The sequence below is a fragment of the Ruditapes philippinarum genome, unplaced genomic scaffold, assembly GCF_026571515.1.
Source record: "Ruditapes philippinarum isolate M1 unplaced genomic scaffold, ASM2657151v2 ctg6651_1_1_1_1, whole genome shotgun sequence".
Lineage (NCBI taxonomy): Eukaryota > Metazoa > Mollusca > Bivalvia > Venerida > Veneridae > Ruditapes > Ruditapes philippinarum.
Window position 1 is genome coordinate 51,861 of NW_026857115.1, and position 20,030 is coordinate 71,890.

At 33.7% G+C, this 20,030-nt stretch overlaps 1 protein-coding gene across 4 annotated transcripts in view; it reads left to right on the forward strand.

Annotated features, from left to right (window-relative positions):
- The window catches only part of LOC132748811 (receptor-type tyrosine-protein phosphatase kappa-like), a 104,695-nt gene that overhangs the window by 40,029 nt on the left and 44,636 nt on the right, over positions 1-20,030 (forward strand). For all 4 annotated transcript variants that reach the window (XM_060738449.1, XM_060738450.1, XM_060738451.1 and 1 more), the window contains one exon: positions 2,268-2,380. In XM_060738449.1, coding sequence (XP_060594432.1) covers positions 2,268-2,380 — 113 coding nt within the window. The remainder of the gene's footprint in view (positions 1-2,267; positions 2,381-20,030) is intronic.

A 20,030-nucleotide genomic window follows, 5' to 3' on the forward strand; every position in this document is an offset into this window, starting at 1 on the left:
GACAATCTCTGTCTCTCTCTCCCCGAGGATTACCTGGAATTGTCTCACTTTCGATCAATGAGGATTGATTATGCATAGAAAATAGGAAATGTTTTTTTCATTTGAAAGTTATATTGTTTGATGGAGCTGTGATGTTGCATTAGGTTTCATACAGTGGGAAAGTTTCGAAATGAAAAATGTTAAAAAAGAATGATTTATGGCTTTGGAGTTAAAATCTTGCTGAATTAAAACAGTGTTTGAAGCAATAGGATCTTAAAAAATATTGAAAGATGTGTTTTTGAAAATTTATGATAAATGGAAGTATTTAAAAAAACAACAGCAACAGAAAGTTGAAGATTTTGTATTTTATTGACAAAGAGGAAATTCTTCTTTAATGGCAACATAGAATTATTAATAAAACAGTACAAATATATATTTATTGCATAATAATCAGAGGGCTCAAGAGATGCAGCCTCTTTGTACTATATCCTCTATGTGTATTAATATTTCTGTCATTATAGCAAGTGAACATTATTACAGTGTTTACTGTATTCTTAATAATAAGTGAACACCATTGTGGTGTTCACTGTTCTCATTTTGATAAGTGAACACCACCAGTGTTTACTATATTCTTTATAATAAGTGAACACCATAACAGTGTTTACTGTATTATATAAGTGAACATCATTGCAGTGTTCACTGTATTCTTTTGAAGTTCACATTGATTCAAAACATAATTACTACCTCTAAGTTAAGTTAAGGTTAGTGTTTGTTAAGTCAGCATTGATTTGACGGAGCATTGACAGACTTAATTAAGAAACACTTACTGTACCTAATGAACTGCCACCTTACTATACAGGTCATTTGAAAGAAAGTTAGATTAAATTCAAAATGCTGAATGATTTAGAAAAACAGCATAATTGATTTTTTTGCTGTGAAAATCTTAAAGAAAGGTGGTTATTAGAGTTTCTGGAAAGACTATTAATGTAATGATAGATACCTGACTCCGTAGACATTTCTATTTTTAGAGTCTTGAATTGTTACGAACAATATCAATTATTAATACCTTGAAATTGTTAACATATTTTGTTTCATTAGTTAGACGAAGTGGGTTTAACATAAAATTATATTGACATTGTCTATGGCTGATTGATATAAGTCATGCTGGGTTGAAGTCAGTAATCTTTGACAAACATTAAAATCCATATTGATCAAAATAATTTATATTTAATATTTGCTCAGTGCAAATCATGGTTTGTTGTATTTACTTGTTTTTGGTTTTATTTGAATTTTTAATATTATACATAATATCTTTTTTCATTTATTACTTTTAATATTACATGTATTTAGACCTTTACGTTTGTTTCAATGTTTGACAACGTATTCCAGAAATCATTTAGCTCACTTAAAAGTTACTTTTTTTGGCTAGATTGTTCTAACTTTAAGCTTTACTTTCCAAAGGGGCTGGAAAAATTACCCTAACCTCAGATCTATTTTCACAACAACATCAGGTATTCACCTGAACTCCACACAAGTTACAGATCATATTTGGTGGCTTCAATAACCCATAACTCTGTCATTGATTTTTACTGATTTGTTCCCCTTTGTCAACTGTCAAGCATGGAGAATAGGCATGTATGGCATCCATCTGATAGGTCTTTTTTTTTAATTTTAATATCAACACCATGGATATTTGCATTTGTTGATACTTGCCTAAAATAGAAATTACAAAGATTCAGTTCAAAATGATTATACAATAAAACTCATATTTTACCCAGGATGATAATTATAGGAATTGCATATTGCAGTAGATGATTGTTTCCAAGCTACAGTATTATGACTGCATCAATATGATACTCTTTGATGATATTGAAATAATCCATTAATTTACCTGTTAATCTGAAACATTCTGGACACAGATTTAATAAATGTCTTGGTAATGTTGAATATTTGATTTAATGTTTAAAAACAGGAAAATACAGTAATACAATGGATCGATCTGGTTAATGATAAAATTGAGTCTGTAAAAATGTTACCGAGACAAAGTGTTTATGTAACAGAAGATTGAAATGGAGGGAGTGAAAGTAAAGTTACAGGTGATATAGAAAATATAGAAGTATTTTATGAAAGTGACAATATTGATGAGTTTATTGCAATGATTAATCACGAGAGAGAAATTCAACATGGGATAATTTCGTTAAAAGTGATTGGAAGACAAATGTATGCTTTTATAGACAGGTATGTTGCCGATTATGTTAACTCGTGCTTAAACCTTACATCTTCTACAGAAAAAGAAGAAAAGGCTATAGCTGCTATCAAGAAAGAGCCAATACAAGTTGACCAGTTTCTACAAAAGTTGAGGCAGAAGAAGCTTGACAAATATCTCAACTTTGAAGTTAGGGTAAGTTTTGTGCCTTTTTCTTAATTATCAATTTTTTCTGTTGTATTAAACATTATTCATACCAAACCCATACATTTTAAATGAAATATACTGGAAATAGTTGAAAAGTTCATAAAAAGACATGAAATGACACTGCTTTATAACCCCATCCGTCTATCTCAGCTATTTCTTATAGATGTGACAGAATTCATCAAAGTTCATAAGCCTAAAGTTTATCAAATGAATTTTCCTCATCTTCTATTTCACTGATTTCTTACACAGTTATGGTTCTTCGTGCCTTTTCATTTGTTTTATTTATCTGAGCTATTTCTTAGCAGCCTATGAAACTGTTCCAATATGTGCATGTTAATTGTGAGTGGTGTAGTTTGATTATTTGTCATGCAGTTATGAAATTATACATGTATTAAATATATCTTACACAGAGATAATTTTAAATATGTCCAGCCTATCTGTAAGGTATGTCATGATTTGAATAAATTTAATTTACGACACATTAAAAAAATTGACATTTCCTCTTAAGAGATTAAAATTTGGAATAGTTTTGCCAAACATAATTTAAATGTTTAGTTTGAAAGAGAAAAAGTTTTCAGTTTTCAGCTCATTCAGCTAAAATGACTGATTTCTGAAAGTAAAATTTGGATAATTCACTTGGCATTAAAACTGTCATAGGGCACTAAACTTTTAGACTTGAGCAGCTGAAAGAAGAGTCTGATCTGACTGCCAAGCTATGTACTATAATATATAGGCACTGTATCTGTATTGTCAGTATAGGTACTGTATCTGTATTGTCAGTATAGGTACTCTATCTGATCGTCAGTATAGACACTGTATCTGTATTGTCAGTATAGGTACTGTATCTGTGTTGTCAGTATAGGCACTGTGTCTGTATTGTCAGTATAGGAACTGTATCTGTATTGTCAGTATAGGTACTGTATCTGTATTGTCAGTATAGGCACTGTATCTGTATTGTCAGTATAGGCACTGTATCTGTATTGTCAGTATAGGTACTGTATCTGTATTGTCAGTATAGGTACTGTATCTGTATTGTCAGTATAGGCACTGTATCTGTATTGTCAGTATAGGTACTGTATCTGTATTGTCAGTATAGGTACTGTATTGTCTTGTCAGTATAGACACTGTGTCTGTATTGTCAGTATAGGTACTGTATCTGTATTGTTAGTATAGACACTGTGTCTGTATTGTCAGTATAGGTACTGTATCTGTATTGTCAGTATAGGTACTGTATCTGTATTGTCTTGTCAGTATAGACACTGTGTCTGTATTGTCAGTATAGGTACTGTATCTGTATTGTCAGTATAGGTACTGTATCTATTGTCAGTATAGGCACTGTATCTGTATTGTCAGTATAAGCACTGTATCTGTATTGTGAGTATAGGCACTGTGTCTGTATTGTGAGTATAGGTACTGTATCTGTATTGTCAGTATAGGTACTGTATCTGTATTGTCAGTATAGGTACTGTATCTTTATTGTCAGTATTGGTACTGTATCTGTATTGTCAGTATAGGTACTGATCTGTATTGTTAGTACAAGAACTTAATTATACCCCCGAAACGAAGTTTGGGGGGGTATATAGGAGTCACTCGGTGGTTGGTAGGTCGGTCTGTCCAGCGGTCCGTTGCATTTTTATTGTCCGGAGCATAACCTGAAGACTTATGGTTGGAATTCAAAACAACTTCATACAATGATCAAGCACATTGAGAGGAGGTGCAGTGCACAAGAACCATAACTCCATCTTGTCTAATAACAGAGTTATTGCCCCTGCAAATTCTTTCACATGGTATTCTGTAACTAGTAACTTCCTCATTTCTGAAGCAGTCTTGCGGGGGTATTAATCATATTTAGTGATAGTTCTAGTTTGTATTGTAAGTATAGGCACTGTGTCTGTATTGTCAGTATAGGTACTGTATCTGTATTGTTAGTACAGGACCTTTATTTGTATTGTTAGTACAGGAACTTTATTTGTATTGTAAGTATAGGCACTGTATCTGTATTGTCAGTATAGGCACTGTATCTGTATTGTCAGTATAGGTACTGTATCTGTATTATCAGTATAGAGTACACTGTATCTGTGTATTGTCAGTATAGGTATTTGTATTGTGTGTCTGTTTTGTCAGTATAGGGCACTGTATCTGTAGTGTCAGTATAGGCACTGTATCTGGATGTGTCTGTGCAGTATAGGCACTGTATCTGTATTGTCAGAATAGGCACTGTATCTGTATTGTCAGTATAGGTACTGTATCTGTATTGTCTGTATAGGTACTGTGTATCTTTATTGTTATTACAGGAACTGTGTCACTCAGTTATGTCTGTTTGTATTGTAAAGTATAGGCACTGTGTCTGTTATTGTCAGTATAAGGCACTGTGTCCATGTCAGTGTAGGCACTGTGTCTGTATGTGTCCAAGTCATAAGGACTGTTCTGTATAGGCACTGTGTATGTAGTACTGTATAGCACTGTGTATTGTCAGTAAAGGTACGTATCTGTCATTGTCAGTAGAGCACTGTGTCCATGTCAGTATAGGCACTGTGTATAGACTGTCTGTATTGTAAGTATAGGCACTGTGTCTGTATTGTCAGTATAGGCACTGTGTCTGTATTGTCAGTATAGGGCACTGTGTCTGTGTATTGTCATTATAGGCACTGTGTCATGTCAGTATATTGTCAGTAGAGGCACTGTGTCCATGTCAGTATAGGGCATTGTGTGTCTGTAAGTATAGGCACTGTGTCCATGTCAGTAAGTATAGGCACTGTGTCTGTATTGTCAGTATAGGCACTGTGTCTGTATTGTCAGTATAGGCATTGTGTCTGTATTGTCAGTATAGGCACTGTGTCCATGTCAGTATAGGCACTGTGTCCATGTCAGTATAGGCACTGTGTCTGTATTGTCAGTATAGGCACTGTGTCTGTATTGTCAGTATAGACACTGTATATTATGTCCATGTCAGTAGAGGCACTGTGTCCATGTCAGTATAGGCACTGTGTCTGTATTGTCAGTATAGGCACTGTGTCCATGTAAGTATAGGCACTGTGTCCATGTCAGTATAGGCACTGTGTCTGTATTGTCAGTATAGGCACTGTGTCTGTATTGTCAGTATAGGCACTGTATCTGTATTGTCAGTATAGGCACTGTGTCCATGTAAGTATAGGCACTGTGTCCATGTCAGTATAGGCACTGTGTCTGTATTGTCAGTATAGGCACTGTGTCTGTATTGTCAGTATATACTGTATGTATTGCCAGTACACTGTGTCTGTATAGGTCACTGTGTCCATGTACACTGTATAGGCACTGTGTCTGTATTGTCAGTATAGGCACTGTCATGTCAGTCTGTACATTGTGTCAGTCAGTATAGGCACTGTATCTGTATGTCAGTATAGGCACTGTGTCCATGTCAGTATAGGCACTGTGTCTGTATTGTCAGTATAGGTACTGTGTCTGTATTGTCAGTATAGGTACTGTTTTAAGGTACTATATATTATCTTACAAAGCACATTTGTCTGCAAGGGAAAGTTCAATATTTTAGTGTATCTATTGGATGCAGTGTCAAGTTTTGTATGTTGATGAGTGAAAGGTTTATCAAACATTAATGTTTCCTGTTGTAGAGGTACTGAATAAATGATGACATGTGAATCAATCACATGAAATATTCAGTGATCTGTCATTACCTACTCATCATTGTTATATCAAAATCCCATTAGCTGCAGCATGCAGTGTAAAATATAATATCAAATATTTGATAGATATCCCATAACATTGTCAGTGTTTAATAAATGTCCTGTGGGCATTTCAGTGTTTGACAATTATAGACATGATGCTTAGACCTATTATCAAGCCATTGTTTGACAAAAGTCTTATAATATTGTCAGATTTTGCCTGATTTTGATAATAGATGATTGTCAGTATTTGACAACCTTTTGTGTTTTTAAAACAATAAAAGATATTGTATTACCCATATCTGACAATTGCCCTATAAGATTGTAATGTGTCCTATTAGAATACCCAGCATTAGCTTGGTAAAATTGGCAGAAATAATTCATATGCATGGTAACAAGTAAATGGTTTATTAAATCAAGTTACGGTTTAAACTAGCACATATCAGTTTAAAAAAACGAAATGCTATATTACTTGGTACAGAAAAAAAGTATTACTTCATATCTGATGTCATATGATTTAAGCAAAACATCTGTGAATAGGTGCAAAAATTTTATTGCAAATTGACAATGGTTAACATCTTGACAACAATTTGACAGGTATGTTTGATAAACAACAACTCCATTGCTTATATCATTTACAGCTATTTATGACATTCCATTAACAAACTGTATGTTTCCAAGATGTTTTCCACTGTACTTGATATATTAAATGCTTAAGCGCTAATTGCTTTAAATAATACCAGATCGGAGAAATTAGTTAATCATAAATTAACAATACTTTATTTTATTGGCATGGTATCTTCACATTTATATTTATATTTACTTGTCAGTTCTTTCTATCAAAATAGAAAACAAGTGGATCATGGACGGTGTCATTAATATAAATTACACGGTCTTCATTCTTGTGATGGGATTGACAGAATTAGAAGATAGATATATAGAGTCTAGTTATAGTATTTCCTGAAATAATCATAGTAACATGGTAATGACTGCATAATCAAGTACCGAAATTGGAAATCAATGCCATCCCTAGTAACTTTTTTGTGATTTGTTTTTTTTAAATAACACAAATTGTCAAAAGCTCAACTTTTGATATCAATTGCTTAGAAATAGCCTGAAAAGTATAGTCGCATGTGAAGTGTAGAATTAATATTAAATAAAAATGTCATTCCATTGTGTATTATAGAATTAACTTCAATTGCTTTTAAAAATCCCATTATCTAGTTTAGTGTAGACTTAATATAAAAAACTACACTAAAATCCCATTAGCTTACTTAACTTATGTTTGACAGTAATCCCTCCAGATTGTCCAGCATGAAATTTATGTCAAATGATTGACATCACAGCTTATCTGAAATGAAATTGTTATCTGGCACTTGACAATAATCCCATGACATTGGCAATAAACTTGCTTGACATTACATTTATCTTAGTCATTTATTGTCAGAATTTTCTTTATTAAGTACCAAAATGCTACCGCCTCCATGGTCGAGGGGTTAGAGTCGATGACTTCTAATCCAGTTACCTCTCTGGCGTGGGTTCTATCCCCGGGAGATGATTTGGTAGTTTAGCACAGAGGAAGGTAGTCTAGTAGTGGTGTAACTCTCAAGGAACGATGGTTAGGAAACTACCCGCCCATATGACTGAAATACTGTTGGGAAAGGCGTAAAATGAAACAAACAAACAAAACTATACCATTATTACAAATTCATTTAATTAACTGGGTAGGGTAAAGGTGGATGTAAATGTCTGTCAGTGTATCACACTAATGTGTCAATTTGACTATTTCAAATGTAAGGGTGCATGATACAGTATTTTGTACCTAACCAAGCCTCAGAAAGACTTCTTCAGGAGTGAAATCAATATACATCCTTGAATGTAACACTTTCATGCAGATGCTTTTTTATTGTCATTGAAGAGTCTCTAGCCTATCCTATCATATCAATAATTGGCTTACTAGTACCTTAAACTTGTGTGCCCCTTTACTGACAAGAGCATTTGGCAAGTATACGAGCCCAGCCCATACAATTAGTTTTAGACATAAAGGTTCTATCCTGAAAATGTCTCAAGGCAATTTGTCAATTTACAAACCTTCTTTTTTCTTCATCAGTCTTGGAAATTCAGAATGACAGACTGATGTTTAAGATGTGAAAATAGTCACTAGAATCAATTGGCTTTTCAATGATAACTGATACCTAATTTCTCAATACTAAATTACAAATGCTCAAGGGAGATTTTGTTTGGACAGTGGTACTTCTTTGTTGAAAATAAACTCTGATTTAGGCAAATGGTAGTTTTCTCCTCCTTTTGCTCATCGCCCAATTAACTGATCAGCTATTTGATTAAACATTTCATGTTTTGTCAACAGTCTACATTTTGAACAATCAGGGGTCATAACTTTGAATAACATTCAAGTCTAATCAGAATATTTATCCTTCATAAGATTCTTGTATATACTACCAAAAAATTATATTAAAATCAAAAAAATTATCCACTGAAGAACCCTGCTGGCCTCTGTAGATATATGAATAATGGGCCATGCAAAATTTGCACTGCATGTAATGCAATTAGGTAACTTGCCTCACTTATACTGTGAAGTCAATCAAGACATCCAGTCAAACAAGTCCTTGCTCTGGGGGCTCCTACCAGGGCACCAAATATTAATCAGTATGTGAGTGCGATATAAATCTTGGTTTGGGTACACCCTTTATGCTGCGTGATCAGTGATCTTAAGAGGGGACTAAATGGTTTGAACTGTTGGGTGAAGTAGTTTTGACCTTAGACATTGCTTTAGTTTGTAACACCTGAGCTTATTTCTGTTTCTGTACCATATGACCTTAATTGTGTTGATGTGCTATAAAATCAAACAAAACAGAAACACTCTAGGAAGCAATAATCCTTGTTAGCCAAACCCATTGACACCCTTAACAGTTTAACACAGAGTGAGTCATATTTGATTAGCTTTATACTTTTCCCATATAATAAATATGAATGTATGAAAATGACGACCTCGGTGTATATATCTGGCTGATCTGGATAGTTGCAGCTCTTGCAGCAACAAAAAACATCATTCTGCAAGAACTAAATTTAAGTGTTTTTGGACTATCTTTGTCCACTTGTAAATTAATTTTTTACAGACACTTTAAAGGTCACAAGGTGATCATGGAACTTTTCTGGTGAAAAATGACTTCAGGTGCTCCAACATGCATTGTTGACACCTGAGTCCTCCTTACAAATGAAAGAATCAAAAGTTCCAGGTGGGATTCTAACTTGTTATAGGGAGAAGTAAGTGTTTAAAAGTCCGAGAACATGGCTACAGAGGCTCCCTGTACATTGATAAAACTAATCACATAGATTTATCGAATGTTTCTTTTTTAAAATAAAAAGAAGTTTAATGAGTTTGCAAAGCAGGTGGTTATCATTAAGATTATAATGTAATATTCATATTCTCAAAAATCATTTATTATTAGAAAGTCAGTATAAGGACTGAGTTTAAAGGAACCAGTACCTTACTCCTAATTGCATTTCTAAATAATGTGGTCTTTTTATCAAACAGATACCAAATGTCAGCTATCTTAAAGTACACCACTATCTGAGTCCATAATCAATTGATGTATAGAACTTAATCCAAAGCTGAATAGTTTGTTTCTGTTCAAAAGATTAAAACTGAATAAAACAAAGAAAATGTATTTTCTAAGAAATAATATTTGCTTTTGTATCCAGTATTAAGGTTATTAATGTGTTTTTGTCAGATGTGCACTTTTATTAAAGGAACTTGACTTGAGGTTTTTTTTTTAACATGAAGGGACCAAAAATATTCAGAATGTTTGTATAAAATATGTAGGTCTGCACCAATAACTTGTGTGCAAAATTTCAGATCATTTGCTCACTCCAATTCCCAGAGATAATCAAATTTATTGTTTAAATTGACTCCAAAATGAAAAGTTTTACTCAAATCAGCCCAAAAAAAACACATAAAAATCGATAATCAATTAGTACCGAGTACATTTACATATTATCTATAGCATAGTTTTCCATTTTAAGATCACCAGTTAATTAATGAAAGAATTTCAAATTTTATGATTTTAGGCAGTGGAGTTCCTTTAAGAATTAAGAAAATATAGGTTTGAAACATTTGATACAATAGACTCTTGTTAGTAATCTATATTTTACTTGTGATAAATTACAAACAGATGTTCTGAAATCATGATCTGATAACAACAAACAAAAAAACCCACCTTATCCTGAAAATTATTGTCTAATCAAAACCCAGAAGCTTGTCTTATTCAAAGAGAGAATAACAGGTTATCCCCTCTGCATGAATTAATGCATAATAAGGTGTTTCCTATAAAAGCCCCACCCCCTAATCCCACATCCAGTTTGAATAGGAAGGTTGTCCATTTTTTATATATATATGTATAATCCTAAATTTCATATAAATTGACTTAAAAAATCACCTGGAAAACTGTATTGGTCTTTGTGCCTTTTATTGGATCTCATTGGCTTTATATAGCCCAATAAACTTGGTATTGTCTTGCTGTGAACAATAATGTATATGTGAGCAAAATATATGTTTTCTGGTCTTACTAGATAAGTTTATATCTCATGTTGTTATTGAACAGTGCTCTGTCTTTACCTAGAGCTACAATATATACTATTTTCCTATCAATATTTAATCATTTCTCATTTTAATTTGTCTGCATTTAACAGTATACTATATTGAAACATATATTATAGCTAGGCTCTTGACAAATTAGTTATATCACCTGTCTAGCAAATTTATACTACTGACAGGTGTTCATTTGTCTTTACATCATGTCTAGGTGCCTGCTACTGTGTAAAAATAGCCATAGAAATGCATTATGTTTTCATGATTTTCTGATGTGTAATAATGTCTTCAGGGTATCCTCATCTTTGTCATGGAGTATGGATTTATTCTATGATACTTATCTTCTTTAATTACAATCTCATATCTTGTACAAAATAACATAAATAATTACCATTAAATCCCATTGGATTTAACTTTATTGATATTGATCTTTAATGTTTTTCTTGTATAAATATTGTTTGCGATTTTTAATATTTTAAAGATATTATTTAAATGTCTGCCTGATTCTTTGATTTCTATATTATATTTTTCACTTTTATTAAAACAAATATGTAATATTTGGACCATGATTTAATTAAGGCAAGTTATATTCATTATAATGTAATATTTTACTATTCATTAGTATAATAGTTGAGCTTGCTGTCTTTGAAAAACAAAGCAATTTAAAGTAACAAAGCAACATATATATTGTATTATAATATTATTATTGCAGTTGTAGAAGACTTTTATGAAAATAACAATATGTTTAGTTTATTTACCATCCTGCTGTATACTTTAGGCACATGAACTGATTGTGTAACAATAAATATAAAGAAAAAGAAAAGGGAAATTTGAAATACTGATTTACTAATGTTAACAGTAGATTATTATGGTATTAAAAAAAGATTTTTTACAAGTTATATGGCCCTTTGCTAATGGTTGTATGGTTATTTAGCCCTATCCACAAGCTGAGGGTAACTAATACCCCGGTCACATATTCATGGAATACGCCCACGGAAGAGCCACAGATTAAGTCCGGCCTCGTCCGTAGCTACCCGTACTGGTCAGTAGCTCTCCGTATAGTACCCGTAATCAATCATAGTAGTCCTTGTATATCTTGAGCGATCCTTGACAATTTTTGAACATGCACAAAAATTTGCTACGTAAAAATCAACCCTAGCGTATCCCTACTAGTCCGTATTAAACTGTACTGATACGTACTGATCCGTACGAAAACCTTACTAGTCCGTTCTGATTTGTAGGCCCCAACTTGTCAAGGATTTCCACGGTTTGGTACGGAGAACTACATATTTGTACGGTTACCCTACGTATAAGCTACGGTTTTAATACGGATTAATACGGCATTGTCACGGAAAGCCACGATTGTAATACGTTGTACTATGGAGAGGCAGGGATTAGCACGGTCTTATACGGTTTATTCCGTTGCAACACGAAACGGTCCGGAATGGTACGCTCCACCACTTTTTAGTACGGATAAATTAAGTATCATGTACTTTTTCAAGGGTATAAACACTACCTTCTTGTTAAAAACAGACATATTTGTGTGAACATTCAATAAATGATAATTGCCATTTACTGGCTGCAACTTTATATTGAAATGGCTCAGAATGCGAAGGCAGTGGTCGAGCTGCATGATGACATGCATAGAGGTAAAAATATATTAATATCGTACTACAATTCATATGTAATAGCATAACATTTAATGTTACATATTTTACAAACATTGGATCATGAAATTGGAGTAAATATGTACATAAAACAAAGTGTCTCATAAGCCTTGGACGCTGGCCTCAAAAGAGAAGCAGTATTGATCAACATTTTTCATTAATGATCACTAGTCCATATCTAATCAGGTAAGAGAAGACAGAGCAGATGATGGACTAGAGATGGGCTTTTACAAAGACCCCTTCATGTTTAGTATGAGGCTCTTATGGCTGAACTTGATGAGGATCCGGCATCCTGCAAGAAATTCACTTTAATTGGATCTGATATGTCTCGGGGTCGGACGTGATGAGGCTGAATCCTCTCGGCCATTCTCTGCAATTCGTTTTCTAGATTCTTTTCTTGTGAGGCATTTTGAAAATGAGCATACAAGAGGTTGTGGACGGATAAAATAGGTCCGTATAGATCCGTGGCAGTTCGTTCTTCTCTGTATCAATTCGTTCTTCTCTGTATCAGACCGTACTTATTCGTACTAACCCTTGCTTATACTGTAGCAGACCGTAGTGTATCCGCTGTGCTTCCGTCCTGATTTGTGTCGCTCCGTATCAAACCGTGTCGGTCTGTAACAATTCGTGTCTCTCCGGGGGCTTTTGGTGGTAAATCCATCGAATTCCGTACTCATACCGTTTGTGTGTGTCCATACTGGAACCGTAGCTGACTGTGGAATTTCACATTTCCGTAGTAATCCGTGAACGATTAGACCGTAGCTCTTCCGTGGCATTTTCCGTGAATATGTGACCGGGGCATTAGCAAACAGAGCTGTTTTTACTAGGCTAAATAACTAGTCGAAGTCATCATACTAAATTTATAATAATACAGAATTACTTTAAATGTGTAAAATGAAATATTAAGATTTTTGAAGCTTTATACTGAGCCATATGCATTAATAATATAAAGATCATGATTATCTAATGATAATTGATAATCATGTGATATTTTAACATTTAAAAAGGATGAAATATGAAAAGTGTTTTGTTAAAGATGAGAATTGTTTTTCACTTTCTAGCTGACAATTTATCCACATTTATCTCTCTGAAGGAATGTAAAATCGATGTTGATGCACAATACTGGGAAACTTTAAGTCATGATTCCCAGTCTGCTAGCTAATTCTGTAACAAAGGCTTGACAATGATTCTATAGGCTTGTCAATTCAATTGCTGTAATTAAGCTGCTAATGTTATAATGTCTGATTCATAGGTGAGTGTCCTGTTTATTGTAATATGGCCTTTGATTGCTTTTGTCCATTTTAAATCCTGTATCTTTGGTTAACATTAATCATTTTGTTCCTTTTCTATTCATTATCCTTTGCTTTTGTATCACAGACTTATTTCTTGTTTATGTTGTATTAAATTTCTTTGGTGCCCAGACTTAATTCTCATTTTCAATCATGATCATTACCTTTTATATTTGTCCTTGTTCTTTTAAATTCAACCTTTTGATTGTTTTCTCCGGTATTGAAAGTTATTAATGTTTATGTCATCACACAATAAATTGTGTGCCAACAGAAAGGCATTACAATAATGTTATCATCTGAATTCTGCTCAAAAACAAAATGTATTTCTGCTTTAAGGGTTTCAGCATCAGTCCTCTAATTGACTAATATATACCTTTTTTTCAAATTTAACACTTTTAATAATTGCCTTTCTTCTATCTTAGTTGCCTATGGTTGTCATTTTCAATCTTGTATTCTCTTTGATTGTCATTTTACCTTGATATCAAACTCTTTGATTTTCATTTTCCATTTTCATAGTGAGAAGATATTGCCTTTGATAAAATCATTCTTTCTGTATGATTTTAACAATTATTTTGTAAGAAGTAATTGAATATACAAGTATTTATTTTCAGTAACATAATCATATTATATTCTGTTTTATTTCTAGGATAGTTTTAACATATTTATTTTAACTTGTAATGTCAGCTTGAAGCCTATACCCCCTTAGCCTGCTGTGACTTGTCCAGTCCAAGATCAGCCGGCTTATCTTTACATCTTTGCCCTCTGATCCATAGTCTTGACTAAAGAATTAACTATTTCTGGATCAAGCATCTATAACAATCTGTTTTCAGTAACTATTATCCTCCCTTGCGGCTCAAGATTTTGTTTCCTTGGTAATATTATCCACTTTTCTAACCTGCAAAACAAATTGTTGTTTTCATTAAGGGTCTAATAACATTATCAAATTAAATCTTCTGAGTAGGTCAAGTTTTTATCAAGGACTACTCACATTACCCAATTTACTCTCCTTAATAGTGCACGTGCTTATCAATGTCTGCTATTGCAGTAGTAGCTCAGGATTTTATCATGGGCTGCTTACATTACCCAAGGTCTGCTAACATCACCTGGTTTAATCTCCTTAGTAGCTCAAGATTTTATCAAGGTCTCCCAACATCACCTGGTTTACTCTCCTTAGTAGCTCAAGTTTTTATCAAGGTCTGCTAACATCACTAGGTTTACTCTCCTTAGTATCTCAAAGTTTTTATCAAGGTCTGCTTACATCACCTGGTTTACTCTCCTTAGTATCTCAAAGTTTTTATCAAGGTCTGCTAACATCACTAGGTTTACTCTCCTTAGTATCTCAAAGTTTTTATCAAGGTCTGCTTACATCACCTGGTTTACTCTCCTAAGTATCTCAAAGTTTTTATCAAGGTCTGCTAACATCACCTGGTTTACTCTCCTTAGTATCTCAAAGTTTTTATCAAGGTCTGCTTACATCACCTGGTTTACTCTCCTTAGTGTCTCAAAGTTTTTATAAGGTCTGCTAACATCACCTTGGTTTACTCTCCTTAGTATCTCAAAGTTTTTATCAAGGTCTGCTTAACATCACCTGGTTTACTCTCCTTAGTAATAGTATCTCAAAGTTTTTATCAAGGTCTGCTAACATCACCTTGTTTACTCTCCTTAGTATCCCAAAGTTTTTATCAAGGTCTGCTAACATCACCTGGTTTACTCTCCTTAGTATCTCAAAGTTTTTATCAAGGTCTGCTAACATCACCTGGTTTACTCTCCTTAGTATCTCAAAGTTTTTATCAAGGTCTGCTAACATCACCTGGTTTACTCTCCTTAGTGTCTCAAAGTTTTTATCAAGATCTGCTGACATCACCTTGTTTACTCTCCTTAGTGTCTCAAAGTTTTTATTAAGGTCTGCTAATATTACCTGGTTTACTCTCCTAAGTATCTCAAAGTTTTTATCAAGGTCTGCTTACATCACCTGGTTTACTCTCCTTAGTATCTCAAAGTTTTTATCAAGGTCTGCTTACATCACCTGGTTTACTCTCCTAAGTATCTCAAAGTTTTTATCAAGGTCTGCTAACATCACCTGGTTTACTCTCCTTAGTATCTCAAAGTTTTTATCAAGGTCTGCTAACATCACCTGGTTTACTCTCCTTAGTATCTCAAAGTTTTTATCAAGGTCTGCTTACATCACCTTGTTTACTCTCCTTAGTATCTCAAAGTTTTTATCAAGGTCTGCTTACATCACCTGGTTTACTCTCCTTAGTAATAGTATCTCTAAGTTTTTATCAAGGTCTGCTTACATCACCTGGTTTACTCTCCTTAGTATCTCAAAGTTTTTATCAAGGTCTGCTAACATCACCTGGTTTACTCTCCTTAGTGTCTCAAAGTTTTTATCAAGGTCTGCTAACATCACCTGGTTTACTCTCCTTAGTAGTCTCAAAGTTTTTATCAAGGTCTGCTTACATCACCTGGTTTACTCTCCTTAGTATCTCAAAGTTTTTATCAAGGTCTGCTTATATCACCTGGTTTACTCATCCTTAGTATCTCAAAGTTTTTATCAAGGTCTGCTTACATCACCTGGTTTACTCTCCTTAGTGTATCTCAAAGTTTTTTTATCAAGGTCTGCTTACATCACCTGGTTTACTCTCCTTAATATCTCAAAGTTTTTATCAAGGTCTGCTTACATCACCTTGTTTACTCTCCTTAGAATCTCAAAGTTTTTATCAAGGTCTGCTTACATCACCTTGTTTACTCTCCTTAGTATCTCAAAGTTTTTATCAAGGTCTGCTTACATCACCTGGTTTACTCTCCTTAGTGTCTCAAAGTTTTTATTAAGGTCTGCTAATATTACCTGGTTTACTCTCCTTAGTATCTCAAAGTTTTTATCAAGGTCTGCTTACATCACCTGGTTTACTCTCCTTAGTGTCTCAAAGTTTTTATTAAGGTCTGCTAATATTACCTGGTTTACTCTCCTTAGTATCTCAAAGTTTTTATCAAGGTCTGCTAACATCACCTGGTTTTCTCTTCTTAGTATCTCAAAGGTTTTATCAAGGTCTGCTTATATCACTTGGTTTACTCTCCTTAGTATCTCTAAGTTTTTATCAAGGTCTGCTTACATCACCTGGTTTACTCTCCTTAGATTCTCAAAGTTTTTATCAATGTCTGCTTTCATTTCTTCATTTACTCTCCTTTGTAGCAAATATTTTTATCAAGGGCTACTGACATATAAACATTTGTTTACTATATTATCAAGGTTTATTCCCCAATAGGCAATCTTGTGACTCAAGTCTTTTTGTTTTTGTTTGCAAACATTAAAGAATGTATACTTCTGTTGCTCAAGATTGTGTTTTACAGCCCTGTTGCTTTAGATTTGTCAGAGGTCAGCAAACATTAACACAATTATTATCTTGTTGCTCAAGTTTTTATCAAGTTTAGTGAACATTAATTACTTGACCCAAGTTTTATCAAGGTCATTTGGCCCAAGGTAGTTATCAAAGTCAGCAACCTGTAAAGAATCAATTATCCCTTTGTTAGGACAGCAATAAGTAATCTATTACATAAAGGCTCAAGCTTAACAGTGTTTTCAGTGCCCTGCCAGGTGCTTTGGATTCTTTCATATGAGGAAGCTATCCAGCCATCTTATGGAGAAACGGTGGTTCTATTCAAGCCTCCATAAATTATGACCTACTGGGTTGGTGCGACGTAAAACCCAATTAACCCCCCAATGCGGACAAACATTGTGTAACAGCTTATATTAAAATTTTCCTTGATCATATCATTTTGCTATTCTGTATCTTGTGTTTTCTGAAAGGATTGCTTTGCTTATGTTAACTAGTCTTCTATCCTGTGATTCAAACTTTTACAAAGACCTTCTTATAGGTCATTCTACCTTGAGGCACAAGATTACTATTGAGGACATTCAGGTACTTTGTTGTAACAATATATTGAAAGAAGTCATATAAGCTGTCTGTACTGATACTTTGATATTTAATACATTAGAATACTGACATTTTCCAGAATGAAAAATCAATAATAAAGATCTGGTAGTAATCTTGTTACATTCTTATAGCTATTGCCTGGATCTAGCTACTAATATAATAATATCTGATTGATAGATGATTGGCTATTTTGATTCCAGTCTCTCGTTGCCATAATTTTGTTTTCATTAATGTAACTGTCACCATATGAAATTTCACAGACAATTACAAAGGAGGCAGATCAATCTCTGAAGTGATATAGCTAGCTAGTTACTCCGGTTTTCATTTATAAAAAAATCATTGTTATTCAATTTGGATCAACAGTTCTTTGACAATTTTTCTTTCAAGCTTTCAAGGTCAAAAGGACAAAAGAGATTTTTTCATAAAAATAGTTGCTGCCATATGATCTGTTTTAATTTCATACTCTGGACTAACAAGACCATTTAGTTAGCATTTCTCCTTTAAATAATGTTGTAAAAGGATAACAGAAAATAAATTTTATGTTGTTCTTTAGATCACAATGTCCAAATGAATGGTGTGTGTAAAAAATGTTATTGCCAGGTTTGAAGGGCAAGCTGAATGAAACCTTGTGACATTGACTTTTTTTTATTCTCTCCTAAAATGGGTTGGGGATTGGCCGCATGAATGTCTTTTAGAGTCAGTTTGTTAGTCAATGTGTTTGCTACATTGATGAAGGCTTAGTAACTTTAGAAACATTAGTGGTGCTGTCTATGAAGAATGACCATGACTTGTGGATGACTATTATTGATTTCAAGATCAGTAGGTCAAGGTCACAGTGACCCTGAGTGTAAAATTTTTGTTTGCACAATGGTTTGGACATTGCTCATTCCTTAATTGACTTTAAGGTCAGTAGGTGAAAGGTCATGGTCTCGGTGATTTTTAATTCACTGAACTTTAGAGGTTTGTGAAAGGTAAAGGTCACAGTGACATTTAGTTTAAAATCCTAGGTTTACAAAATTTGGTAGGAACAATTGATGACTCCTATTAATTTAAGGCCAGGGTCACAGTGACACTAAGTATAAAATCATTGTCTGATGAATAACTTGAGAATGACAAGTCCTGCATTTGGGAAACTTATAGAAGGGACATTGTCCATTGCAAGGTTATAATCCCTCAGTACTGACTTTTAGATCATTAAGAAAGTGTCACATTGGACTTGTCAAAATTGCTGTATGATGAATAACTTGTTTGAGTTGTTTTCTTTTATTATAACGCTTTTCAAATGATTGTTTTTATTTGTTTGGGTTGTCAGACCAAACAAATGATGGTAGCGAAATTTCAGACTCTAATGCTGTTAATTGCAATTGCCGAAAGTAGTCCGCTTTTTTGAAGCGGTTACTTCCCTTTATATGTAACACAAAGGCCGAAAAATTCAGGGGAGATCACTGCGTAAATATGGTCAAATGACAGGCGCATTAATTTTCAAGCAAAATAATTCCCGAATGGTCGATGATTTCTAATATTGTTTTATTCTTTATAGATATACATGCTTATAGTAAGCGCCATGACTATTTACAAAAGTGTTTAAAAACAGTTAGCGTTATTACAAACCCTAATTTAGAATAATATGGTTTTCTTTAGGCCTTTAACATATAAATTCACCGTGGCCGAGGGGTTTGCGCGCTCGCTTAGGAAGCGAGAGGTCTGGAGTTCAAATCCCAGTTAAGGCAACTCATTTTTTTTTCAAATTGTTTAAGTCAAATAAACATTGGATTGAATATCAGTGTTGCAATTAGTCTTATAGCCAATCTACTACAATTAAAACGCTGGAAAGCATTGGTGGCACTATATACAAATACAAATTGTTTTATAATCTCACAACCTTAACCTTTCTGACATTCTGAGACCCAAACAAATTCAGCTCCTTCTGTGCTTTGATTTGGTCTGTTGGGTGGTTGATCAGAAGACCAGTTGCTTTCCCCTCAGTTGCAAGAGAACCATTTGACCTATAGTTTTGAAACTTCCTGTTATTAGGTGCTGATGTGTAAAGGATCAAATTCACAGTGACCTTAAATGTGAAAACCATTTCCACTCAATAACTTGAGAACGTGACTTAAACAATTATCTTCAAACTTCTTAGGATGATCACCCTCATTGAGTAGAAAAAAAACCTTGCTGCTACTTATAAAGTATTGAAGGAATTTCATTTCAACTTTATGCACTGATAGAAAATTGCAAGAAAAAATCTATAATTCTGCCATACTTGATTTTTGATACCTGTTTGTTAGGTAAATACCTTGGGAGGTCCTCTTGCAATGTATGGAGATATAAGTCACCTCGGTGAAGGTAAAGGTCACAGGTGACAAAATATTGTTTTTAAATGTTGGTCCTTAACAGATATCAAATACCTGATATTTTACTTTCAATGTGAGTGTCTTTTTTTTGTTTAAAATGTGGGGAAATGTATACAGTACAGGTG